Raw genomic sequence first — 26,467 nt, 5'->3', positions numbered from 1 at the left:
TGCCAGGTTTACCCTTAAGCTTCTTGACAGCCAAAGAAAAGGTGGAAAACACAGAGCTGCCATACTATTTTCACTGTTTGGTAGAAAGACACAATCACCCTAGTTCATCAGAGTCTTTTCCAGAATGGCCATAAATGTATCTAAATATTTGAAGACCTCCAAAATGTTGTGATAGTTTAGAAAGCAACGTCTTAAATTAGGTCCCTTTAATTTAAGGGACTTAATCTGTCTCAACAACAAGAAGGCATCAAAGGTCTCCTTAAAGGGAGAAGAAGCTGAAAATGAAAGACTGAGTCCCCTCCAGAGTTCAGTCCTGGGACCCCATCTCCTGTTTATCTGCACTCACCACCCGGGTAATCTAATCCAGTCTCCTGGGTTTGAATACCACCTAGAAACTGAAAATAGATCTATATAGCTTCAACCTGTCCCCCCAACTACAGAGTCCTATGTCCCACTGCCTACCTACTATCCCCATCTGAAAGTCTACTGGGAATGTCCCCTCTCTGCGAATCCGGCCCTCCTCCAGTCTTTCCTATCTCGGTAAACCACCACTTTATCCTTCTCTCTCCCTTTCAACCCACATCAGCAAATAAGCAAATCCTGCCATACCGACCTTCAAAATATTTCCAGAATTTAACTTCTTTGCACCACCTCCATCCCTACCACCTGTCTGAATCACCCCCATCTCTGATGCAGATTATTGCGATAACTTGACAGATCTCTCTGCTTCCACTTCATTTTTAATGAAAAATTACAAGTGTGGACAAGAAGAGTTAATAGGATAATAAACTCCAATATGCCCAACATACTTCTCCACTTCCACTCTTGCTCCCCTAGAACCTATTCCTCACACAGCACTCAGAATGAGCCATTTAAACCTTAAATGAGGTCACGTTGCTCCTCCACACTCTCCAATGGCTTCCCATCTCAATCAGGGTAAAAGCCAGTCCTTACTCTGAACTAAATGGTCCTACATGACCTGACCTCCTGTGATCTCTCATCTCTCATTCTGTTCCCCTAGATAACTTCACTCCAGCCTGGGATGCCCCCTAAGCTCACTTTGACATAATCTTGAGCACAGTGCCCAGCACACAGTCACTATTATTGGCTTTTTACCCCCTTTACAAAAGGTTTTAATTCTTGATGTCATTTAATCCCCATCATAATCCTGGAAGTTATTAGGTAAGGTGGCTACTAATATTCAGAGAGGTCATGTAATTAGACAGCAGAAACAGGATTTATAGCCTGACCTAACTTCAAAGACAATTCACTTTCCCCACTACAGTTCACCTTCTGGCTGTCAGGATCACACAGCCGTTAAAAACACACGCTCTGGCATCAGACCACAGGAACTTGTAACTCATCTTTACCAGTTATTATGCAACTGCAGTACAGAAAAGAAATCATGTCAATCTTACTTCAAAAGATTGCAGTTTCAATTACCCAAAAGTGCTACTCCTCCAGTTCAAGAATAGAAAGCATTCTGCCTTTCTTACTGTCCAAAAAAGAGGTTCTCCTTGCTGGAACACTTCGATATTCTTTGTGTTCACGCCCTCAAGACAAAACTTAATATTCAGAGAACTCGATACAGCTTACCTACTGAGGAAACCTCAAACCTATTCCATTCCCAACATTTCCTTCAGATATGTGCGAACATTTCTTGAAAGATGTAATGTGTACGAAACCAAATGTCCCTTGTTGTAATTATCAGCCAAAGGCTTAGCAGTTCTTATATCCAGATTTAAATCTCCCATAATGCTTTATATTATGGAATATAAAACACAGCAATCATATTTACATGAAGAGAGTATCTTAAGTGATACCCTTAACTTTGCGTTTGGCCAAGTGATTTCCTTTGGCCAATGAAAGGTGAGTAGAAGTGACATGCCACTACTAAACAGAAGCTTTATGAGACACCAAGGGGATCCATTTTTATTTTCCCTCTGCCGGAAGAACAGCCATGATGAAAGTTGCTCCTTCAGCTGGGATCCTGAAATTAGTAAGACACATAAAGCAGAGACACAGCTGCCCAGAAGCTGAAAGGTCAGGTAGGTATGAAATTACCCTTTTTTTTTTAATATATTTATTTTATTTATTTATTTTTATTTTTGGCTGTGTTGGGTCTTCCCTCCTGTGCGTGGGCTTTCTCTAGTTGTGGCGAGCGGGGGCTACTCTTCGTTGCGGTGCGTAGGCTTCTCATTGCGGTGGCTTCTCTTGTTGCGGAGCATGGGCTCTAGGCCCGTGGGCTTCAGTAGTTGCGGCACACGGGCTCAGTAGTTGTGGCTCATGGGCTCTAGAGCGTAGGCTCAGTAGTTGTGGCACACAGGCTCAGTTGCTCCACGGCATGTGGGATCTTCCCGGACCAGGGCTCGAACCTGTGACCCCTGCATTGGCAGGTGGATTCTTAACCTCTGCACCACCAGGGAAGTCCTGAAATTATCCTTTATTATTATAAACCATTGAGATTTGTCTGTTAACTCAGCATAACCTAGCAAAAGTTGACTTATATGAGAAACAAGGTACTCCATTTCTTAAGGTCTTGCTTCTTACTGGCCTCTGAGCTAGTCATAGGATTAACTGATTAGTAATTTTTCCACAAACAAGATACTCCGGTGTTATAAATCCTAGGTTTGCTTACTCCTCTTTACTATTTTTTGCTTACTCAGGTAAAAATATGCTGAGCAGAACAAAATTAACGCAGGAGAAATGTTAGTGCACATGATAAAACCTGGACTTGAGGCATCTGTGTTTTAAAAAAGTTAAAGCAGAGGGTAGTGGTGGTTAGGGAAGAACAAAACCCATTGGTAGCCTAGAAAGTTCACAGCTAGGTCACAGGCTAAAAAGTGGTAGAAAATATCAGTGAAAAGTTCTACATTTTCACATAAACTAAACTAAACTAAATCTGGCTCTCCAGCCAAGTTTGGCAAATATTTTTCCCAAAACACTAATTTTCTGCCTTTTGGGACTTTCACAAGCACTTGCTGCAATACCATCCCTGAGGCAATGACAAAATAAACAGATACACTGTCCCTGTTTACCTTTTTCTTAGAACTGAAAAACTCCAAACTGAGTTCAACAAATTCAAAGGTAATAAATAAATACAGGAAAACTGATCCACATAAACACATATTGCTCAAAAGGTTTTACAAAACAAGTTTATAAACTAAGATTATAAGTTAGTCACAACAAAAACAGCAGGAATTTATTCAACCAATCTCAAAGACACACCAACCACTCCCCAGCCCACCCCACCCCCCAAAAAGGGCTACATCAAACAATAAAGGAACGAATGAACAAAGTCCCTTCTTTACAAAAGGCAATATTCTAGGTCCCTTAGGAGATACAAAAGATAAAATGAGATACTTGCACTTACGGAACTGAGTGGAAAAGATGTAAATAAATAAAAAGTTGTAAGTATTAATAAATAAATAGCAATATATTTTTTTTAAAGGGAAAAAAAAAGTTACAACATGTGCCTTTAGGCCCTGACATGAAATATTTGGGGGAAAATCTGGCAAAAAAGGCCTGAACTATACACCCCCTGACCACCACAATATCAAAATTTGTCCTTGCCCCAAGAAGTAGATTGGATTAACAGAGAATGGCTATGACCTTAAACAAGGAATATCCGAAGTCTCTGTGTCCCTTCCATAAAGATATATGCTAGGTCTGGACAGCCGAAGAGTGTGGTTAGCAAGATGAACAAAGATGCGCAGAGAGCAGCAACTAACCAAAAGTTGATAGAAACTGGAGAAAGAGAACGCCTCAAGGAGTTGCTGAGAGCTAAATTAATTGAACGTGGCTGGAAGGATCAGTTGAAGGCACACTGTAAAGGTAATTAAAGAAAAAGGACTAGAACACGTTGCTGTTGATGACTTGGTGGCTGAAATCACACCAAAAGGCAGGGCCCTGGTACCTGACGGTGTAAAGAAAGAGCTCCTACAAAGAATAAGAACATTCCTTGCTCAGCATGCCAGCCTTTAAGACTGAATTAGATTGTGTTGTTTTGTGGTTTTATTTCTGAAAGTAAAATCTGCCATAAATTAGGAATTGATTTCCCAAAATAAAATCCCTTTTTGTATGATGGTATACAGTTTTCAGTAATGATGTATACAATTGTATTGATTTTTTTCCCTAAATGTGTTATTTTAATAAATATCTCATGAATGAAAAAAAAAGGATATATACTGAGGAAGAAAAGTATATCCAATATCCTGCTTAGGTCTTCTTTGTTTAGAAAACCTGGCTGCTTGTTCAGTATTTTATTACACATCTCTGTAAGCAAATTGGGAGAAATTTGTCTCTCTGTATTCCCTGATAAGATGTAGGAAAACTGGGATTGGGAGGTCAATGTGGGCCAACAATTTTAGCCCAGGAAAGATATTAATAAATATTGGGCCATACATCTGCCCTACATACCTACCCGGCACTCATTTAGATATTCCCCACAAAGACCTGGCTGTACACAAATCCACTCCTATGTCCATACCAACTGCCAAGTACATCAGGCAAACCACTGAGATTACTAAAACCTCCCACTTTTGGTGTATTCCTCAATACACCATCTTCCAACTGATCCCCCCACAATAAAACTCATGCAAGTGCCCCTTTAATTAAAAAAATTTTTAACTGTTATAAAAGCTTCCATTTAAAAAATTTTTATGAAAGAGATTTAAAAAAAAATACTTTGGATTCCCCGATTCCAAACATTTAGTTATGAAAATGCACTTATTTCTTACCTTATCAATATATTTACACTTACAAGGATTCATCTTGCACCAGTCTTCTACATCGAAAAATTACAGCCCACAATATACCAAATTCAAGAATTTCCTGTTATATAATGAATGTTGGCTCATCTCTCTCAGTTCTATTAAGTTGCAATTTCTATGAAACTAGTTTACTTTAAAAAGTAAGTTACAAAGTTAGCCGCAACAGGGAAAAAAATTTTGTTGGCAGAAGAAAATATTAGTGATGAAATTTGACCTTGACAAATTATTTGATGTGAATACAAAGGCCTCTGGCTTGTGAAGACATGGGCTCGAACCTGTGACCTGTGTATTTTAGTTCCTAGCTACTGAATGAAAAGAAAAATATATCAACTTACCAACAACTGATGCACCTCTTTCTGCAAAAGCCAGGGCATAGGCTCGGCCCAATCCTATTGAAAAACAAAGAAAAAAATCAGAAGGTTGAGCAAATGTTAGCATAATTTTTCTGGTCCACTCAACTCAATCCCCATTGCAAAGTAACCGGTGAACAATTAATTACATTACAAGGGTAGAGCCTTCATTGGTACTCTCAGCCTCTACTTCACCTACTTCTACTTTCAGGGGTTGGAAAGCTTAACACTGTATTTTCCACCGATTCTACCTACCATTTCCTATCATTCTACCTAGCTTCTAGGATGGATGCTAGATGTGAATTGGGTTCCACCATTAAACGCATTTGCATGAAATGTGGAAGGAGGAAATGAGGCAGAAGCCACCTTACTGTGACTTTTGGATGTTACTGTTGGTTAAGAAGCTGATTTCTTGAGGCTTCCTAGGTATTAAGCAGATATAGTGGCAGCTTCTAGATCTAGCTCGCTAATTTCTGGATGGCAGCTTCCATTCCCTAGATCCCTGGGGCCAGTGGCTATTTGGGCTGTGGCAGTTCCAATGGTAGCCTCAGAGGTAGTGGCTCCACTAATGGACCAGTTTTATACTGTTCCACAAGGAATTCCAAGAGGAACTGCCTAAAACCCAACTGCCTAAATTAAGTCCTTTCCTGTTTCAAATATCTAGTGGTTTCTATATCCTGCTCTGAACCTTGACTACATAATCACCAAACACAGGAAATATTTAATTCAGACTCAAAGGTATGAGGTGTAAATTTATACATCCAAAAATGGATACGTGCCTATATAAATTTTATAGGCAGAGAATATCTCAGGAAGACTATATAAGAGACTGGCAATTAGTGGTTACCTCTGGGGAACAGAATTGTGTAACTAGCAACAAGGGGTGGAAAGCTTACTTCTGTATTGTTTCAATCATTTTAACATGCACACGTTTTTTAAAATGTAATTGATAAATTTAATTTGAATTGATAAACAAGTAAACAAATATTGAGATGGCTAAATTATCAGGCTCTTCTAAAAAGAACCCAAACTATAAAGTTTTCCAAAACTAAAAGATCACCAAATAATTTATTTTAAAATTTAATCCACTCTGAATGGATGAGAGAGAACCCACTCAATATAATAACTCCAGTCTCCTCATATTTTATCAGATCTAGGCTGAAGCACTTGCTCTAAACATGAGGTTTTCAGAGAAATCAAATACTCATAACCAGAACGCAGAAAAAAAAAAAAAAATGGTAACAAAGTGGAAAATCATCAGATGAAAGAAATGGGGTATGTCTCTAGTACAGATTGATCTAAGTTAATCAGAGAATTATCTCAAAACCAAGCTATACAATACTCTGAAAAGATATGTAAGTAATCTACTTTTACCATAAAGGCCCATGCACACTGTACACAAATCTGTATATAAAGTTAAAAGTGACATTCTCCTCCCTGTTTCCCTGTAACACCACTCGTCCATTAACAGGTTCGCTAAGTGTCCTCCCATGTTTTTGTATCTGTGCTTACATAAACATTATTTAAATACTTTATGTGTCTTAGTCTGTCTCCCCAAGTAAACTAGAAGGTCCTTGTAGGTTGAGATTATGTCATTCTTTTACATTTCCCACAATGCCCAGCACATCTTTACAGTCAAAACGCACAAAAAGTTAAAGCCAAGAGCCTCTATTTTCTCTTAATCCTCTTTTAAATCCTGCCTTAACTTTCTCCCACACCTAAGTTCATTGTCAACTGTCCTCTCTTCCCCATTTCTCTTCAGACCTTAACTTCTTTAGCATTGTCTAATATCAGTTGATTCTTTTCTCACAGTGCTTGTTCAGTGCTCTCTTCAGTGGGTTAGACTTTTCTCTGCTTCAAGTTCACAGAGCCTCTGAGATTAGCTTCCTGGACTATTTCACCTTCTAGCTTTACCAATCAAAGGAAGTCAAATGACTCCGAAACCTCTCCTGACTCCAGAATCTCCAACTACTCACACACTTCTCACTTCACCATCTCCAGATCTACAGCTTGCTATTTTATAACCATCTCAAATTCACAATGGCCAGACTCCCTTCTTCCACGGCCCACCTCCACCACTCTCACAACTACATCCCCAGCAACTACTATAATCAGCTAATAAATATGAATTCCCATTATCCCACCCATCATGGCAAAACTGTTTACCTTAATCCTAGACAATTCTAAACCTCTCCTTCCAGGTCTCCCATTAAACTATTCAATATTCCAAGCTAAACAACAGCACCTGAATAGTGCAAAGATATTTCTATTCATCTCTAGAACATGCATGGGTTGGAGTCAGACTAATTCCCAGACACAGGCCTGGCAGGCATTCACGGACACCCTCCTGGGATGTTTAGCAGTGCCTCAATTCTACAGATATGTATCCTTAAATGAGAACCCCAAGACCTCAAGGACAACAGTCTTCATGATAGGACTGGAATTAGATCTCAATCTCTCTTTCATAATGATGGCCCACTGTAGACCTAATGACAGTCTCAACTTTACCACAAAATTATATCTGCCCCAGATCAGTATTCAAATCTAATGGCTAGTAATTGTATCATAATCCAGGCTCTTTAAAATATGAATCAGTTCATGAACAGGAGGTGCTAAATTCAGAACTGTCTAGTCACAACCCATTAATACTTCACAAAATCAACTTAGTGGGTTGTAATCTGCATTTACTTAATGAAAAAGAATAGAAAAGTTCAAAGTGCACTGCATTTACTATGTACCGTGTCATGAGCTTGTTTCAAATATAGTGTGTGTGTGTGTGTGTATACCAGGTCTTGGTATAAAATGTATTTCATACTGTGAATCACTCACTGTCAAAAGAGGTTTAAAACATGAGTGCATTACTTAATTATTTCCATCAAAAGCAAAGTGTAAACAAAATGTTTTCCCCAAAACATAATCATTTTAGAATAAATATAGCTATGGATATAAAACATTTGGCCACCAATTAATACTAAAGATATTTTCTGAAAGGAAGCATGCGAATCCATTTTATAAATGGAGACATGAAAATACGTATGAATTAACTGTCAGAATTCCACTGTTTGTGACTTTTAATATATAATTCAAATTAATTCTGCATTAAGTCCATTCTAGGTATAAGGCACTACCAGTGGGTAATCAAAGGCCCATAAGGTCAAGGTCCCTGCACTTGGAGATTACAGAGATCATGGACAGGTGGGAAATAGTGTAAAACCTCACTGCAAAACATCCGTGTGGGTATGAGTGGTTTGTCTTAAATTTTGTCCTTTAAAAATAGGGTTACTTTGGGACTTCCCTGGTGGTGCAGTGGTTAAGAATCCACCTGCCAATGCAGGGGACACGGGTTCAAACCCTGGTCCGGGAAGATCCCACATGCCGTGGAGCAACTAAGCCTAAGCGCCTAGAGCCCGGTTCTGCGACAAGAGAAGCCACCGCAAAGAGAGGTCCGCGCACCGCAACAAAGACCTGATGCAGCCATAAACAAATAAATAAATAGAAATAAAAATAGGGTTATTTCACATAACCAATCTCCGCTTGGCTTCTGAAATACAGGAAGATCTGGTCCACTTCAGAAAGGCCTCTGCTCTCCAGTTCCTACTGCCCCCACCCCACTCTTATTTTATTCCTCTATCGCCTGCCTGAGTCCTGCAGGCATTCGAGTTTGCAATCCGCTTGATAAACACACAAAGTCCAAAACGGAGGACTCTTATCAGATGCCTTTTTTTAAAGAAGGCCCTCTCAAGAACTTAAAATCATCCGACAGAGGGAAAGATGACTGACTTTTCAAAGGCAAGGGGCTGACATTTCTACTCCTGCGGGGGTGATTCCAGGCCCCAGACGGCTTTTCAGCCACGTTTAAAACACCTGACAGAGGCCTAGGGAGTCTATTAACAGGAAGAGTCGCAATCGATACGCACAGACGGGCGTCGGGATGAATTTTACCTAGTTTTGCAACCCGCAGCCGAGCCCGGCCTCTCTCCTCTCAAGACCTGAAGCCTTGAGAAGCTCCCACAGGGTTGGGGGGGGGTGGAGAAGTGGGCTGCACCAGGAGTTTCTGGCTCCCCACTCAAGGCTGGCCAGCCCCTCCTCTCCATCCTCAGCCGATTAGGCGCCCGGAGAACAATCGTTGTCCGTCCTCCCACCCTCAACCCCACCGAGTCCAGTCGCTCGCTCCCCAAGCCGCCCCGCCACCGCTGCCCGCAGCCCAGATGCTGAGATCGCAACTACGGCTGCGTGCGGATTCCAGACCAAAAAAGGGGGACTCCCAGCACGAGAGCGAGCTGGAGGACGCCGGCCCTCTAGCCTTCGCGTACTCACCTCCCCCCGCGCCGGTGACCAGTACCACCCGCCCGTCGAACCTCAACGGCACGGCCATAAGTCCAGCCTGCAGCGACACACATACACTAGCAGAACTACTGGAGTTCAGACTGCGGGACAAGCAGGACAGGAGGAAAGGCTGGGTCAGGACAGCAATGACCTGCCAGTTTCTGCGGAGGAGAGAAACGCCGTAGTTTTACAAGTGCGCCTGCGCAGCGATCCCTTGGAACTCTGGGAAATGTAGTCCAGCATGCCTCCAGTCGCGGCGAGAGCCTGCCCAAGAGGCTTGGCTTGAAAGGCCCAGTTCTGCGGCCGGAAGTAATGGGAGCTGCTGGGACCTGTGTAGTAAAATGATTGACTCCCCTAACTTCATTCATACTTTCATCCATCGTTTCGTCATTCACTCAACAAGAGTTTTCTGGATTTAGGCGAGGATGCAGCCCCTATTCTTAAGTAGCTTTCAGAAATAGCAAGGGGTGGGCTTCCCTGGTGGCGCGGTGGTTGAGAGTCCGCCTGCCGATTCAGGGAACACGGGTTCGTGCCCCGGTCCGGAAAGATCCCACATGCTGCGGAAAGGCTGGGCCCGTGAGCCATGGCCGCTGAGCCTGCGCGTCCGGAGCCTGTGCTCCACAACGCGAGAGGCCGCAACAGTGAGAGGCCCGCGTAACGCAGGAAATATATATATATATATATATAGCAAGGGGTAAAAAGGATTTCTTAGAACGTAATCCTTGGACCTCTTGGAAACCATCTGGAAAGACGCAGAGTCCTGGGCCCCCAGGCTGACCTCCCAAATGGAACTGTTACCAATGGACCCTCACTAAAGTCCTAGCCAGGCGCCGACACCCAGGGAGGTTCCGCTCAGATTCGCACAGCCAATCATGAAACCTATGCTGAGACTGGAACAGCAGAAGCTTTAATTAATGGCCAAAGAATGGAGAAGCGCAAATTTAGTTCGCAAATCAACTTCACAACCCAATTGGGACAGAGACACCATATGTTTAGGAGGGCCGAGGTAAAAGGGAGGGATTTGGAAAGAGTGGGAGGCATACTCACGTCTTATCTGAGAACAGCGTTGTGGTTTGGACACAGAACTGATGCAACACTCTTTTTCAGTCCTTGTATGGGCTTTTCCAGATGTTGTCAAGGCGATCGTCACCTGTCACGGTGCTGGTGGATGGGCCCTTTAGCATGCTAACGTATTACGATAAGCATATAATGAGGATCAAGGTCTACTGGAAGTCAAATCTTCTGTCATCTTGGGTCTAGTTGTTCTAACCAGTCCTTGCTTTTCTCTTTGCAGCTTCCTCCTGAACTTAGATAAGAACAATTGGTTTCCATTCAAGGGAGGGGCAGGGATATGATTCTGGGGCAACAGCCTTGGTAACAGAATCTCAGGGGACAAAAAAATGTCAACAGGTGCTCCTAAATGATTTTTGCTTTTGGATGGTGAGTACAGTCAAATGATGTAAGTTTTCTCAATTTTGACACTATTGAAATTTGGGGTCAATAATTTTTTTGTTATGTGGGGTTGTTCAGTGCACTGTAAGATGTCTAGAAACATCCCTGACCTCTACCCACTAGATGCCAGTAGCACCCCCCCAAGTCACAAAAATCAAAATTGCCTCCAGACATTGCCAAATGTCCTCAGTTGGGGTGGGGTGGGGATAACCCCTGAATGAGAACAACTAGTTTATACTAAGATAAACTAAGCCTCAGAAGTAACATTTTTGGAAACATAATTTTACTAGAAAAAATAAACTTTAATGTTTATTTTCCAAGGTGAAAATAATGCTTTCTAAATAGTTACTAAATAGCTTCAGTGGTGTCCAATTTTCAAGCGTGAAATTTCATTTTGGATATTGTCATGCATTTTAACACAACTGAATTGAACATATGAATCCTCATGTGGTGTCTCATAAATCAATATCTTAGGCAAAGAGGAATCTGAAACTTTTTGAATAATGGTTATGTTTGGTTTCTGATTAAGTCTCCATTTGTTCACACTCTCAATATACTATCTCTGTCCAAAAGACATAGTGATGATATGGGCTTCCCTAGTGGCACAGTGGTTAAGAATCTGCATGCCAATGCAGGGGACACGGGTTCAAGCCCTGGTCCGGGAAGATCCCACAGGATGTGGAGCAACTAGGCCGGTGCGCCACAACTACCGGTCCTGTGCTCTAGACCCCACGAGCCACAACTACTGAGCCCACGTGCTGCAACTACTGAAGCCCCGGCACCTAGAGCCTGTGTTCCACAACAAGAGAAGCCACCACAATGAGAAGCCCATGCATTGCAACAAAGAGTAGCCCCCACTCGCCGCAACTAGAGAAAGCCCACGTGCAGCAACGAAGACCCAACGCAGCCAAAAATAAAATAAATTTAAAAAAATTTAAAAAAGACATAGTGATGATAAATAAAATACAAAAAGAGAATTATAAAGCTAGGATCAAACAAAAATCTTTGTATTTCCAGATAGAAACCCAAAGCAGAGAATGGGGCTATACTCACAGATCTATCCTCACAACTTACTGGAATCCAAGTGCAGAAGCAGGAAAATATACCTGGAAGGTAAAGGTGATAAAGGAGATTGGGGCTCAGCTCTCTGAGAAGTCATCAGCTAGTGTCCTTCTGTTTAAAAAAAAATTTTTTTTAATAGCCATCCTGAAACTCTGCCTGGGGTTCAGTTGATACATAGAAAGAAACTTCCTCCGTGAATGTCGGACATTCCTTATGAGATCATGTTACTTCTTCCTGAATTTTATCCTTTAGAAAAGAGCTTGCCAGATGAGGTGTCATGAATGGGTTACAGATGTGCATGAAATTTTGATATCCTCAACCCTTAGTGCGGCTGTGGAGAACAGAATGGCTAGAACGCCCTGGCTGATCTCTGACCTGTGACCATTCTTATCTAGAGTTGACCCTTGAACAACATGAGTTTGAATTGTGCAGGACCACTTATGGGTGAATTTTTTTTCAATAGTAAATGCTACAGTACTACAAGATCTGAGGTTAGTTGAATCCATGGTGTGGCACCATGGATATGAAGGACCAACTATAAATTATATGAGGACTTTCAACTGCACAGAGGGTCAGCGCCCCAACCCCTGTGCTGTTCAAGGGGTTGTTCAACCCCTGTGTTGTTCAGCGCCCCAACCCCTGTGTACTTCTGTCAGAATACTGCAGGAATATTTTATATGTGTGCTGCGATTTGAAAATATTTAGGAGTTAAAGTATTAGTACTTCTTATAAGAATCTTCATTAGCTTGCTAGGGCTGCCATAACAAATACCACAGACTAGTGGCTTAAAAAACGGAAATTTATTTTCTCACAGTTGGAGAGGTTGGAAGCTTAAGATCAAGGTGTCGATTTGTTTGGTTTCTTTTGAGGCCTCTCCTAATGGCTGCAGATGGCTGCCTTTCACTGTGTCTTCACATGGTCTTTTCTTGCAGCAGATACCCCGGTGTTCCTTTGTATGTCCAAATTTCCTCTTCTTACATGACACCAGTTAGATTGGATTAGGGCCCACTCTAACAGCCTCATTTTAAATTAATCTTCATTTTAAAGGCCCTGTCTCTAAATACACTCACATTTTCTGGTCCTAGGGGTCAGGGTTTCAACAGAAGAATTTTGAGGGAACACAATGCAGCACCAACAGGGATTACTGTTGATAAACTCTTACTATTTTACTTGAAAATATCTTCATTTCACCCTCAGTATTAAATGATAATTCAGTTGGATATGAAACTGTCAATCATAAACTATGATCAAGTAGGATTTATTCCAGGGATGCGAGGATTTTTCAATATCCTCAAATCAATCAATGTGATACAACACATTAACAAATTGGAGAATAAAAACCATATGATCATCTCAGAAAAGCAGAAAAATCTTGTGATAAAATTCAACATCCATTCATGATAAAAAACACTTCAGAAAGGGAGAAAAAGGGAACATACCTCAACATAATAAAGGTCATATATGACAAACCCACAGCTAACATCATACTCAATGATGAAAAGCTTAAAGCATTTCCTCTAAGATCAGGAAGAAGACAAGTATGATCATTCTCATCACTTTTACTGAGCATAGTTTTGGAAATCCTAGCCACAGCAATCAGAGAAGAAAAAGAAATAAAAGGAATCCAAATTGGAAAAGAAGAAGTAAAACTGTCACTGTTTGTAAATGGGATGATGCTACACGTAGAACATCCTAAAGACACTGCCAGAAAACTACTAGAGCTCATCAATGAATCTGGTAAAGTTGCTGGACACAAAACAAATACACTGAAATCTGTTGCATTTCTATACACTGACAACAAAATATCAGAAAAAGAAATTAAGGAAACAATCCCATTTACCATCACATCAAAAAGAAATACAGAGGAATAAACCTAAGGAGACAAAAGATCTGTACTCTGAAAACTATAAGATGCTGATGAAAGAAATTAAAGACCCCACAAACAGATGGAAAGATATACCCTGTTCTTAGATTGGAAGAATCAATATTGTTAAAATGACCATACTACCGAAGACAATCTATAGGTTCAATGCAATCCCTATCAAATTACCAATGGCATTTTTTCACAGAACTGGAACAAAAGATTTCACAATTTGTACGGAGACACAAAAGACCCCGAATAGCCAAAACAATCCTGAGAAAGAATGGAGCTTGAAGGAATCATCCTCCCCGACCTCAGACCACACTACAAAGCTACAGTAATCAAAACAATAAGGTACTGGCACAAAAACAGACAAACAGATCAGTGGAATAGGATAGAAAGCCCAGAAATAAACCCATGCATTTATGGTCAATTAATCTATGACAAAGGAGGCAAGAATACACATTGGAGAAAAGACAGTCTCTTCAGTAAGTGGTACTGGGAAAACTGGTCATGTAAAAGAATGAAATTAAAACATTCTCTGACACCATATACAAAAGTAAACTCAAAATGGATCAGAGACCTAAATGAAAGACTGGATACTATAAAACTCCTAGAGGAAAACATAGGCAGAACACTCTTTGACATAAATTGCAGCAATACTTTTTTGGATCTGTCTCCTAGAGTAATGGAAACAAAAACAGAACTAAACAAATTAAACTTAAAAGTTTTTGCACAACAAAGGAAACCATAAACAAAATGAAAAGACACCCTACAGACTGGGAGAAAACATTTGCAAAGGATGCTACTGACACAGAATTCATTTCCAAAATATATAAGCAGCTCATACAGCTCACTATCAAAAAAACAAACAACCCAAACAAAAAATGGGAAGAAGACCCAAATAGATGTTTCTCCAAAGATGACATACAGATGGCCAACAGGCACATGAAAAGATGCTCAATATTGATAATTATTAGGGAAATGCAAATCAAAACTACAATGAAGTATCCCCTTACACCAGTCAGAATGGCCATCATTAAAAAGTCTACAAATAATAAATACTGGAGTGGGTGTGGAGAAAAAGGAACCCTCCTACACTGTTGGTGGGAATGTAAACTAGTGCAGCCACTGTGGAAAACAGTATAGAGATTCCTTAAAAAAATAAAAGTCAGGTTACCGTATGATCCTGCAATCCTACTTCTGGGCATATATCTGAAGAAAACTCTAATTCAAAGATATACATGTACCCCAATGTTCACAGCAGGACTATTTACAATAGCTAAGACATGGAAACAACCCATATGTCCATCAACGGATGACTGGCTAAAGAAGGTATGGTATATATATATATATATATATATATATATATATATATATACACAATAGAATATTACTCAACCAAAAAAGGAATGAAATAATGCCATCTGCAGCAACATGGATGGACCTAGAGAATATCATATTAAGTGAAGTAAGTCAGTCAGAGAAAGACAATTATCATATGATATGACTTATATGTGGAATCTAAAAAAATGATACAAATGAACTTATTTACAAAACAGAAATAGACTCACAGACATAGAAAGCAAACTTATGGTTACCAAATGGGATAGCAGGGGGCGTGGGGGGAAGATAAATTAGGAGGTTGGGATTAACATATACACAATACTATATATAAATAGATACACAATGAGGACCTACTGTATAGCACAGGGAACTATATTCAATATCTTGTAACAACCTATAATGGAAAAGAATCTGAAAAAGAATAGATATATCTACATATGTATAACTGAACCACTTTGCTGTACATCTGAAACTAACACAACATTGTAAATTAACTATACTTCAGTTTTTAAAAATTGTTTAAAAAATGTCAGCTGGTGTTATATAAAGTCTAGCATATTATATATTATGCTAGATAATATGAATATTATGCATATTATACTATATTAAAAACTTTAAATTATCTTTCACATATACATATATATTTAACATATGCTGGAATATACATATTTAAATATACTCTAGAATATATTATATATAAAATATTATATATATACATATTAATATGTATATATATACATTCATATGTGTGCATGTGTGTGTGTGCGTGTGTATATATGTACACATATACATTCCAGCATATAGCTTTAAATGGCCAGGCATTTGAAGAAACAAGACAATGTGAACAAAATTCATGAGAAATCAAAGGTTATAAAACAGACACCAAGGGCTTCCAGATAAGAGTTACTGACCATAGATTTCAAAATAATTATTCTTATTTGGTTCAAGGTAATAAAAAATGATTGAAAATTTAAGCCATGAATGGAAAATTTTAAATGATCTAATGGATTTTTTTAAATAATAAAAATATAATGACTAAATTAAGAATTTCAAAAATGTATTTACTATCAAATTACACATGATAGAATTAGTGATCTGAGATAGGTCAAATAAAATATGTGAAATAAGCACATGGAAAAAATAAAAACATGAAATACTGGAAAAAACTTAAAGGTCAAAGAGATATGTAAGAATTCCAAAGTAGAGAACAGAGAACATGAAGAAAAAGCAATATTTGAGTAAATAATGACTGACAATTAACCAAAACTGATGAAAAATATATAAACCATCTAATTTTAGAATATACAGGCAAGATAAATACAAACAAAACTAAACCTGACTACATAATGGTAAAATTACAGAATATTGAAGAAAAGATGAAATCTTCTAGGTAGCCAGAAAGAAAATATTCAAATGAACAAAAGTTTAATTTAGTTTGTTTTTTTATTTCTTTATTTTTTCCAGTTTTCCAATTATTGAGAAATAATTGACATACATCATAATATAACTTTATGGTCTACAGCAGGATGGTTTGATTTTTTGATTTGCGTATACTGTGAAGCAACTACCACAATAGGCTCAGCTCACATATAGATACAATAAAAAGAAAAAATAAGCAAAAAGGAAAAAACTGTTTCTCCTTGTTACGAGAACTCTCAGGGTTTACTCTCTTAACAACTTTCCTATACAACACACAGCAGTGCTAGCTATAGTCATCATGTTGTACATTACATCCCTAATATTTATTTATCTAATAACTAGAATTTTGTACCTTTTAACCACCTTCCTCCAATTGCCCTTCCCCCCACCCTCAGCCTCTGGTAACTACAAGTCTGATCTCTTTTTCTATGAGTTTGACATTTTTTTTTTAGATTCCACATATAAGTGAGATGACACAGTATTTGTCACTCTCTGTGTGATTTATTTCACTTAGCATAATGCCTTTAAGGTCCATACATTGTCAGAAATAGTAGAATTTCCTCATTTTTCTGACTGAATAATATTCCATTTTGTGATAGATACCACAACTTCTTTACTCATTTTATCTACTAATGTACACTTAGGTTGTTTCCATCTCTTGGCTATTGTAAATAATGCTGCTATGAATATGGGAGGGCAGATATCTTTTGAATTAGAGTTTTCATTTTCTTTGTATATATTCCCAGAAGTATTAGAATTGCTGGGTAATATGGTAATCTATTTTTAATTTTTTGAGGATCCTCCCTATTGTTTTGCAGTGGCTGTACCAATTTACAATCCCACCAAACCCTTTCTCCTCATCCATACCAGCATTTGTTATCTCTTGTCTTGTTTATAATGGCCATTCTAACAAGTGCGAGGTGATGTCTCATTGCAGTTTTAATGCATTTCCTTAGTTACTAGTAATGTTGAGCATTTTTTCCATGTGCCTGTTGGTCTTTCTTATATCTTCTTTGAAGAAATGTCTATGCAGGTTCTTTGCCCATTTTTTCACTGTTTGGTTTTTTTTGCTGCTGATTTGTGTAAGTTCTATATATATTTTGGATATTAATCTCTAATCAGTTATAGGGTTTCATATATTTTTCCCATTCCATAGGCTGTCTTTTCACTTTGTTGATGGTTTCTTTTGCTGTACAGAAGCTTTTTAGTTTGATGTAGTTCCACTTGTTTATTTTTGATTTTGTTGCTTGTGCTTTAAGTATCACATTCAAGAAATTACTACCAAGACCCATGTCAAGGAGCTTTATTCCCAGGATGGGGGGCAGGTGAAGTCAAGGAGGCAGAATAGGGGCATGCAGAGTTCACATCTCCTCACAACTAGGGCACCTACCAGGCTCTGGTGGGGGACCTTGGACACCTAAGGGGACAGGAGGAACCCCTGCACAACCAGGTAGGACGTGGGGGCTTGGGAAGAGGGAAGCAAAAGTGGAGGCAGGATAGGACTGGTGCTCCTGAGGGGCAGCTGGGGGAGAGGAGGGGTTCTAACACCCAGAGGGGCCCACTCACCACTAGGGGATCAGCAGGGACAGGGAGATACCTTCAGGGGATCAGAGGGGAATGTGGCCAGCATTTCCCCCACTTGCTTGGGCAAGCCTGCTGGGGTCCCAGGCCTGAACCTCCACCCTCTGGGGCCCCCTCCAGTCACGCATGTCCTGTGGGCATGGGAGGGAGGAGAAGTAGAGGCGAGAGAGAACCAGTACCCCAAGGGGCAGCTGGGGGAGGGGAGGGGTTCCCATGCTCGGAGGGGCCCACTCATGGTGAAGGGATCAGTGGGGACAGGGAGAGAACTTCGGGGGATCAGGGAATCGGAGGGGAATGCAGCCAGCATTTTCTTGACCTGCTTGGGCCCCAGCAAGCCTGCTGGGGTCCCGGGCCTGAACCTCCGCCCTCCGGGGCCCCCTCCAGCCGCACTGAGCCTAGGCCCAGCTGCCCCTGCCTAAGCCCCGCCCCCCCATCTAACCCCCCAAGGCCTTTTCCAGTATTTTTTTTTTTTTTTTTTTTTTTGCTGTTGTGGTTCTGTTTTGCCTTCTTGTTGTTGTTTCATTTATATTATTATTTTTTCTAATATATTTTTTATTTTTCTAACTTTATTTTATTTTTTATTCTTTGTTATTTTTTTTTTTTTTTTTTTGCTGCACCCTGCAGCTTGCAGGATCTTGGTTCCCAGGACAGGGGTCAGGCCTGAGATCCTGTGGTGGGAGTGCTGAGTCCAAACAGCTGGACTAACAAAGAACTTCAGACCCCAGGGAATATTAATTGGTGTGAGGACTCCCAGAGGTCCTCATTTTGGCACCAAGACCTAGCTCTACACAACTGTCAGTGTTGGACTGCGAACTCCAGTGTTGGATGCCTCAGGCCAAACAACCAGTAAGACAGGAACACAGCCCCACCCATCAAAAAAAATGATATGACATAAAAATATGTTACAGAAGAAGGAGCAAGGTAAAAACCTAAAAGATCAAATAAATGAAGAGGAAATAGGCAACCTACCTGAAAAAGAATTCAGAGTAATGGTAGTAAAGATGATCCAAAATCTCAGAAATAGAATGGAGGCATGGATTGAGAAAATACAAGAAATGTTTAACAAGGACCTAGAAGAACTAAAGAACAAACAGTGATGAACAACACATAACTGAAATGAAAAATACACTAGAAGGAATCAATAGCAGAATAACTGAAGCAGAAGAACGAATAAGTGAGCTGGAAGATAGAATGGTGGAAATAACTGCTGAGGAGCAAAATAAAGAAAAAAGAATGAAAAGAAATGAGGACTGTCTCAGAGACCTCTGGGACAACATTAAATGAACCAACATTTAAATTATAGGGGTCCCAGAAGAAGAAGAGAAAGAGAAAGGGTCTGAGAAAATATTTGAAGAGATTATAGTTGAAAACTTCCCTAACATGGGAAAGGAAATATCCACCCAAGTCCAGGAAGCACAGAGAGTCCCATACAGGAGAAACCCAAGGAGAAACACACGAAGACATATATTAATCAAACTAACAAAAACTAAATTCAAAGAAAAAATATTAAATGCAGCAAGGGAAAGCAACAAATAACCTACAAGGGAATCCCCATAAGGTTATCAGCTGATTTTTCAGCAGAAACTCTGCAGGCCAGAAGGCAGTGGCATGATACATTTAAAGTGATGAAAAGGAAAAGCCTACAGCCAAGATTACTCTACCCAGCAAGGATCTCATTCAGATTCGATGGAGAAATCCAAAGCTTTACAGACAAGCAAAAGCTAAGAGAATTCAACACAACCAAACTAGCTTTACAACAAATGCTAAAGGAACTTCTCTAGGTGGGAAACACAAGAGAAGAAGAAACTCCACAAAAACAAACCCAAAACAATTAAGAAAATGGTAATAGGAACACATATATCAATAATTACCTTGAATGCAAATAGATTAAATGCTCCAAACAAAAGACACAGACTGGCTGAATGGATATAAAAGCAAGACCTGTATATATGCTGTCTACAAGAGACCCACTTCAGACCCAGAGACACATACAGACTGAAAGTGAGGGGATGGAAAAAGATATTCCATGAGAATGGAAATCAAAAGAAAGCTGGAGTAGCAATGCTCATATCAGTTAAAATAGACTTTAAAATAAAAACTGTTATAAGAGATAAAGAGACATTACTACATAATGATCAAGGGATCAATCCAAGAAGAAGATATAATAATCGTAAATATTTATGCAGCCAACATATAAGTACCTCAATACATAAGGCAAATGCTAACAGCCATAAAAGCGGAAATCAACAGTAACACAATAATAGTTGGGGGGGAACTTCCCTGGTGGTCCAGTGGTTAAGAATCTGCCTTCCAATGCAGGGGACGCAGGTTCGATCCCTGGTCAGGGAATTATGATCCCACATGTTGTGGGGCAACTAAGCCCATGTGCCGCAACTACAGAGCCCATGCACTCTGGAGCCCATGTGCAACAACTAGAGAGCCTGCGCACCGCAACTACTGAGCCCACACGCTCTGGAGCCCTGCACCACAACAAACATCCCGCATGCCACAACTAAGACCCAATGCAGCCGAAAATAAATAAATAAATATTTAAAAAATAATAATAATAATAGTGGGGGACTTTAACATGCCACTTACACCAATGGACAGATCAACCAGACAGAAAATAAATAAGGAAACACAGCTTTAAATGACACAATAGACCAGGTAGATTTAATTGATATTTATAGGACATTCCACCCAGAAGTGGCAGAATACACTTTCTTCTCAAGTGCACAGGGAACATTCTCCAGGATAGATCACATCTTGGGTCACAAATCAAGACTCAGTAAATTTAAGAAAATTGAAATCGTATCAAGCATCTTTTCTGACCACAACGCTATGAGATTGGAAATCAATTACAGGAAAAAAACTGTAAAAAACACAAATACATGATAGCTAAACAGCATGCTACTAAATAACCAAGAGATCACTGAAGAAATCAAAGAGGAAATCAAAAAATACCTAGAAACAAATGACAATGAAAACATGATGACCAAAAACCTATGGGACTCAGCAAAAGCAGTTCTAAAAGGGAAGTTTATAGCAATTCAATCTCACCTCAAGAAACTAGAAAAATCTCAAATAAACAATCTAACCTTACACCTAAAGCAACTAGAGAAAGAAGAAGAACAACAAAAAAAAGCCCCAAAGTTAGTAGGAGGAAAGAAATCAAAAAGATCAGAGCAGAAATAAACTAAATAGAAATTAAGAAAACAATAGCAATAAATAAATAAGGTCAGTAAAACTAAGAGTTGGTTCTTTGAGAAAATAAACAAAATTGATAAACCTTTAGCCAGACTCATCAAGAAAAAAAGAGAGAGGACTCAAATCAATAAAATTAGAAATGAAAAAGGAGAAATTACTACTGACACCACAGAAATACAAAGGATCAAAAGAGACTACTTCAAGCAACTATATGCCAATAAAATTGACAACCTAGAAGAAATGGACAAATTATTGGAAAGGTACAACTTTCCAAGACTGAACCAGGAAGAATTAGAAAATATAAACAGAAAAATCACAAGTAATGAAATTGAAACTGTAATTAAAAATCTTCCAACAAAGAAAAGTCCAGGACCAGATGGCTTCACAGGCGAATTCTATCAAACATTTAGAGAAGAGCTAACTCCTATCCTTCTCAAACTCTTCCAAAAAAATTGCAGAGGGAGGAACACTCCCAAACTCATTCTATGAGGCCACCATCACCCTGATACCAAAACCAGACAAAGATATCACAAAAAAAGGAAATTATAGGTCAATATCAATGATGGACATAGAAACAAAAACATTACGATTTGCACTTTTCTAATAATTAGTGTCAATGTTTTTCAAGTTGCCTAGGGCAAACAGGAATTCATTGAAGGGCAGAAAACTCATGTCAGTTTGCCATTCTGTGTTTTTTTTATATGTTGATCTTGCCGTTCCCTGAACATATTGTTCCAGAAGGCAATATTAAAGGACAATCTCATAGGAGGTTGGAGCACTATATTTTCTTCATTGTGAATATGCTCTCAGGGTTCACACGGATGCAGGTTTTTTTGTTTAAACAGAAAAGAGGGAAATAATTAGTCCTTCCTAGATGCAGAATATAGGGATTTTGATCTGAAAAGAGTGTGAAGAGGTTATGGGGTATCACCTCACACTGGTCAGAATGGCCATCATCAAAAAATCTACAAACAATGAATGCTGGAGAGGATGTGGAGAAAAGGGAACCCTCTTGCACTGTTGGTGGGAATGTAAATTGGTACAGCCCCACTATGGAGAACAGTATGGAGGTTCCTCAAAAAACTAAAAATAGAACTACCATATAACTCAGCAATCCCACTACTGGGCATATACCCAAAGAAAACCATAATTCAAAAAGACACATGCACCCCAATGTTCACTGCAGCACTATTTACAATAGCCAGGTCATGGAAGCAACCTAAATGTCCATCAACAGAGGAATGGGTTAAAGAAGATGTGGTACATATATACAATGGAATATTACTCAGCCGTAAAAAGGAATGAAATAGTGCCATTTGCAGAGACATGGATAGACCTAGAGTCTGTCATACACAGTGGGGTAAGTCAAAAAGAGAAAAACATCATATAATATATCTTATATGTGGAATCTAGAAAAGTGGTACAGATGAACTTATTTGCAAAGCAGAAATAGAGACAGAGATGTAGAGAACAAACTTAGGGATACCAAGGGGGGAAGAGGGGGGGTGGGATGAACTGGGAGATTAGGACTGACATATATACACTACTATGTACAAAATAGATAACTAATGAGAGCCTACTGTATAGCACAGGGAACTCTACTCCATGCTCTGTGGTGACCTGAACGGGAAGGACATCTTAAAAAGAGGGGATATATGTATACACATAACTGATTCACTTTGCTGTACAGCAGAAACTAACACAACATTGTAAAGCAAATATACTCCAATAAAAATTAATTTTAAAAAATAACACTTTTTTAAAAAAGAAAAACATTAAGAAAAGAAATAAGGAAAAGAGACTCTGCCAACCAAATGTAAATTGGAAGAAAATCACAACGTGCTGGAGCTAAAAGCAACCTTAGCGGTTGAAATACACGGCATTAATGTCCTCAATTCTTTACCCTGCCCTTATCCACATCCTTCACATACGACCCGGCAGTACCTTCTCCCAGGAAAGAGACAGAAGATACTTCCCTACCCCTTGCTTTTGGGTTTGCCACATGATCTGCTTGGGTTAATGGAATGTTAATAGAAAATAGTTTGTGCTAGTGTGCCTGCTCTTTCACATCTGTCAGAGCAGGAGAGTAAGCCTGGGCTAGCTGAGGAGAAGGATTAGAGACCTACAGGGCTGAGCCAGCCAGGGATGTACCCAGCCAAGAACAGGAGACCTTCAGGTGACCTACAGATCTGTGAACCAGGTAAATGCCTATTGCTGTGGGATACTGAGACTATGTGGTTGATTGTGCCATATATTAGTTGATACCATACCCAGCAACTTCAACTCCTTCAATTTATAGAGGAGAAAACCAGACCCCAAAAGTGGAAGCAGATGGATAGCAGTGGAAACAGGGCTGGAAATTAGGATCTGAAACAGAACCTTGAATATCTGAATATTAACTCCAGCCTCAGATATGCACTGGCCACATGGACACTGGAAAGCCAATTAGTTTCTCTGAATCTCAGTGCTTTGTTGGAAAATGAAGGTAACATGTACCCTAAATAAAAACTAGAAATTGTCTGGTCTAAATAAGGTATTCGATGTGAAGACACTTTGTGAAAAAGGGATAAAGACACTCAAGTGGTTAGTGTTTAATGGATGCCAAGTGCATGATGAAACTTTTGCTTACATGATATTATTTTATCTCATTTAACCTTTAAAATACCTACCAATTAATAAGGTAGGTGTGCACTCATTTGTTGAAAATCAGGTGATTACCGTGTGCTTACAGAGCCAGGTCCTATGTACATGTAACGAATAAACAAATTCATGCTGAGGGAACTGAAGTAACTTACCCAAGTAACTTAACCTCAAAGAACTTGGCATGTTCTTATTAATCAGTAGGGAGCTTGATGATTGTAGCTCAGGAAAACTGTTAACTATTGCAAAATAACTTTCTGCTACTGGTCACCCAGAAACATGCTACAAAGTTATTCAAATTAGAGTGTCTGCTTTTAGAGCTTTGATCTGAAAATTTTATTAGAAACATCTGTTTTTACTATCCAAATGTCATGATATATATGCCATGCCACCTACCATTAACAGTCACTGGGGTCTCTAATCACAACATTCCATCTGCTCTGGAAGATGACTACCGTTCTCTCTGGGGCACTCCCAAGGGCATAAGGTGCATTTCAAATGTGCCACATGGCCTATATTTTGATTCAAACTACACCCAACATACCTTTAAAACTCAACAATACGTATCTTAGGTTTAACTTCTCGGCATGAGAAGGACTGACTCTCTTTTAAGGTATCCGAGAACACTTTTCAAAATTAAATACATCAATATAGGCCCCTGCAAATACGGGGGGAAAAACATAAGAGAAAAACAGATTTTATTTGCACCAACAAATATTTGGGAAAACAGGAGGTGCCCTAAATTACTGGGAATGCTTATTAGCAATAGAGAATCTTGCCCTGAGTGAGACTTAAGAATAGCCACAAAAAGAATGAAAATTGTGTAAAGGCAAATAAATTTCTTTTCTCAGCTTCAAGAGTACTGAGTTCAAACACCATTCCTGGCTTCCTAATTGCATTGTAGTTTTACGTATGAGAAGAATGTTCTCTGAAGTGAAATCTCATGTAATTTCTTAGGGTCTTCAGGAATTTTAGTTAATCCAGATTAAAGTAAATCGATCAGAATATGAAAGGATTAAGAAAATATGCTTTTATTCCACCTCAAAATCTCTTTCCCAATAAAATATATTTGATATAGATTCTACTAGCAGGTCTTAAAATTTACAATATTCCAAAGAAAATGAGGGATGATGCTGGAGGAGGACAGTGGAACCCCGCCAGAATTTGAGAGGACTTCCCTCTGGGCAAGGTTTCATTCTGATTATTTTCATTGCACTGAGTCACAAATTTCAGGACACAAAGAAATGAAGGGGCAAGGAGTAAGGGCTTCTTCTTCAACTTCCTTCAAAGCTTTATTTTTGAACAGAATCCTTGAAGTCACTATTTCTGAACAAAAGTGTGTTGTGTATTTCATATTCTTTTCTTATTCTTTTCCTTGTTGAAATATTTATAATGTATATTGTGAAAAGAAGCACACATTTGGAAAGAATCTCTTTGAAAACTTGCTTAATTGTGATAGTTAAATAGCTTAATAGTAAATAACTAGCTTAATAGTAAATATATTATGTACATATAACTACATAAATATAATAGTATATATAATTATATATAATAGTATAATAATAGAAGTGTAATATTAGTGTGTGTGTGTATATATATAGTATATATGGACAGTATTCCCGTTCAGAAAGGGCATTTTAACTTAAACGGTCTTCATTAACAGGTAAAATGCATGGAATTTTCAGCAGGAAAATATTAATACACATTGTGAAAGATAATTGTGACTTTGTGGTAGTATCCTACTTTCATTTTGTAAACTCTGTGAAGGGCTTGCTTATCCCCTGCCTGCATTTCAAGCAACACTTACCAGTGACTGTGTCAGATTTAAATCATAATTTACAGTCACCAACACAAAATTGCTCCTGAAAAAATATTATTCTATTTTTTAGCATTATTGAGGTATAATTGAGAAATAAAACTAAGATATTTCAAGTGTACAATGGGATGATTTGATAAAAAATATTTATTTTAAATGGAACTCATCTATGGGTAGGAAAGTGAGTTTTGTATTTGTTATGTTTAATCTCTGCCCAAATCAACTTCCCTTTTATTTGAGGTTAAGGAACATAAAAAGTAGAGCTTGGGCTTTTATATCTTTTAAGTGGATTTCTGCTTAAAGATACTAAAAGACAGCAGCTACACTAAAATGCCTTCTTCAGTCGGCATGGTATTTATGTGGTGGCATAATATTTTGAAATATCAGCAGAAGTTCTCCTCTTTTAATCTTTTGGGTTTTTTTATAAGACCATGGCCTTTTCACCATTCACGCACCTAAACTGTGAGACATTCATAAAGAAAATAATTTTATAGCAAAAAGAAGGCATTTGGGATTCTAAAGGCAAAATCCTGAGTCTGAATAGATTTGAAGACAGAGTTAGAGACAGACTTCCTACCATGACACCATGACAGCCAAAGATTCTCCTGATTTGATGGTGGGAGGCAGGGGACAG

The 26,467-nt window shown here is 39.0% G+C and overlaps 1 protein-coding gene, 1 long non-coding RNA gene and 1 pseudogene across 6 annotated transcripts in view; 1 reads left to right on the top strand and 2 right to left on the bottom strand.

Moving 5' to 3' along the window:
* Positions 1 to 9,626, bottom strand: part of HSD17B4 (hydroxysteroid 17-beta dehydrogenase 4) — a 91,535-nt gene extending 81,909 nt beyond the window's left edge. For 4 of the 5 annotated variants that reach the window (XR_012330831.1, XR_004525855.2, XR_004525854.2 and 1 more), the window contains exons 1-2: positions 9,440 to 9,626; positions 5,108 to 5,161 (exon numbers count right to left, since the gene is read on the bottom strand). Coding sequence is in view for 2 of the 5 variants with exons in the window: in XM_033853105.2 (XP_033708996.1) it covers positions 5,108 to 5,161; positions 9,440 to 9,497 (112 nt within the window). In the remaining 3 variants the exon portion in view is untranslated. The remainder of the gene's footprint in view (positions 1 to 5,107; positions 5,162 to 9,439) is intronic. The other variant, XM_033853104.2, reaches the window with a different exon arrangement.
* Positions 3,699 to 4,006, top strand: LOC109550806 (transcription and mRNA export factor ENY2 pseudogene; annotated as a pseudogene).
* Positions 9,627 to 10,500: 874 nt separating the features above from the next.
* Positions 10,501 to 26,467, bottom strand: part of LOC141278315 (uncharacterized) — a 35,123-nt gene continuing 19,156 nt past the window's right edge. Inside the window, exon 3 of the long non-coding RNA XR_012330830.1 lies at positions 10,501 to 12,006. This is a non-coding gene — a long non-coding RNA (uncharacterized lncRNA). The remainder of the gene's footprint in view (positions 12,007 to 26,467) is intronic.

Source organism: Tursiops truncatus, chromosome 3 (genome assembly GCF_011762595.2).
Source record: "Tursiops truncatus isolate mTurTru1 chromosome 3, mTurTru1.mat.Y, whole genome shotgun sequence".
Classification (NCBI taxonomy): Eukaryota; Metazoa; Chordata; class Mammalia; order Artiodactyla; family Delphinidae; genus Tursiops; species Tursiops truncatus.
This window is presented reverse-complemented; position numbering and strand designations above follow the sequence as displayed.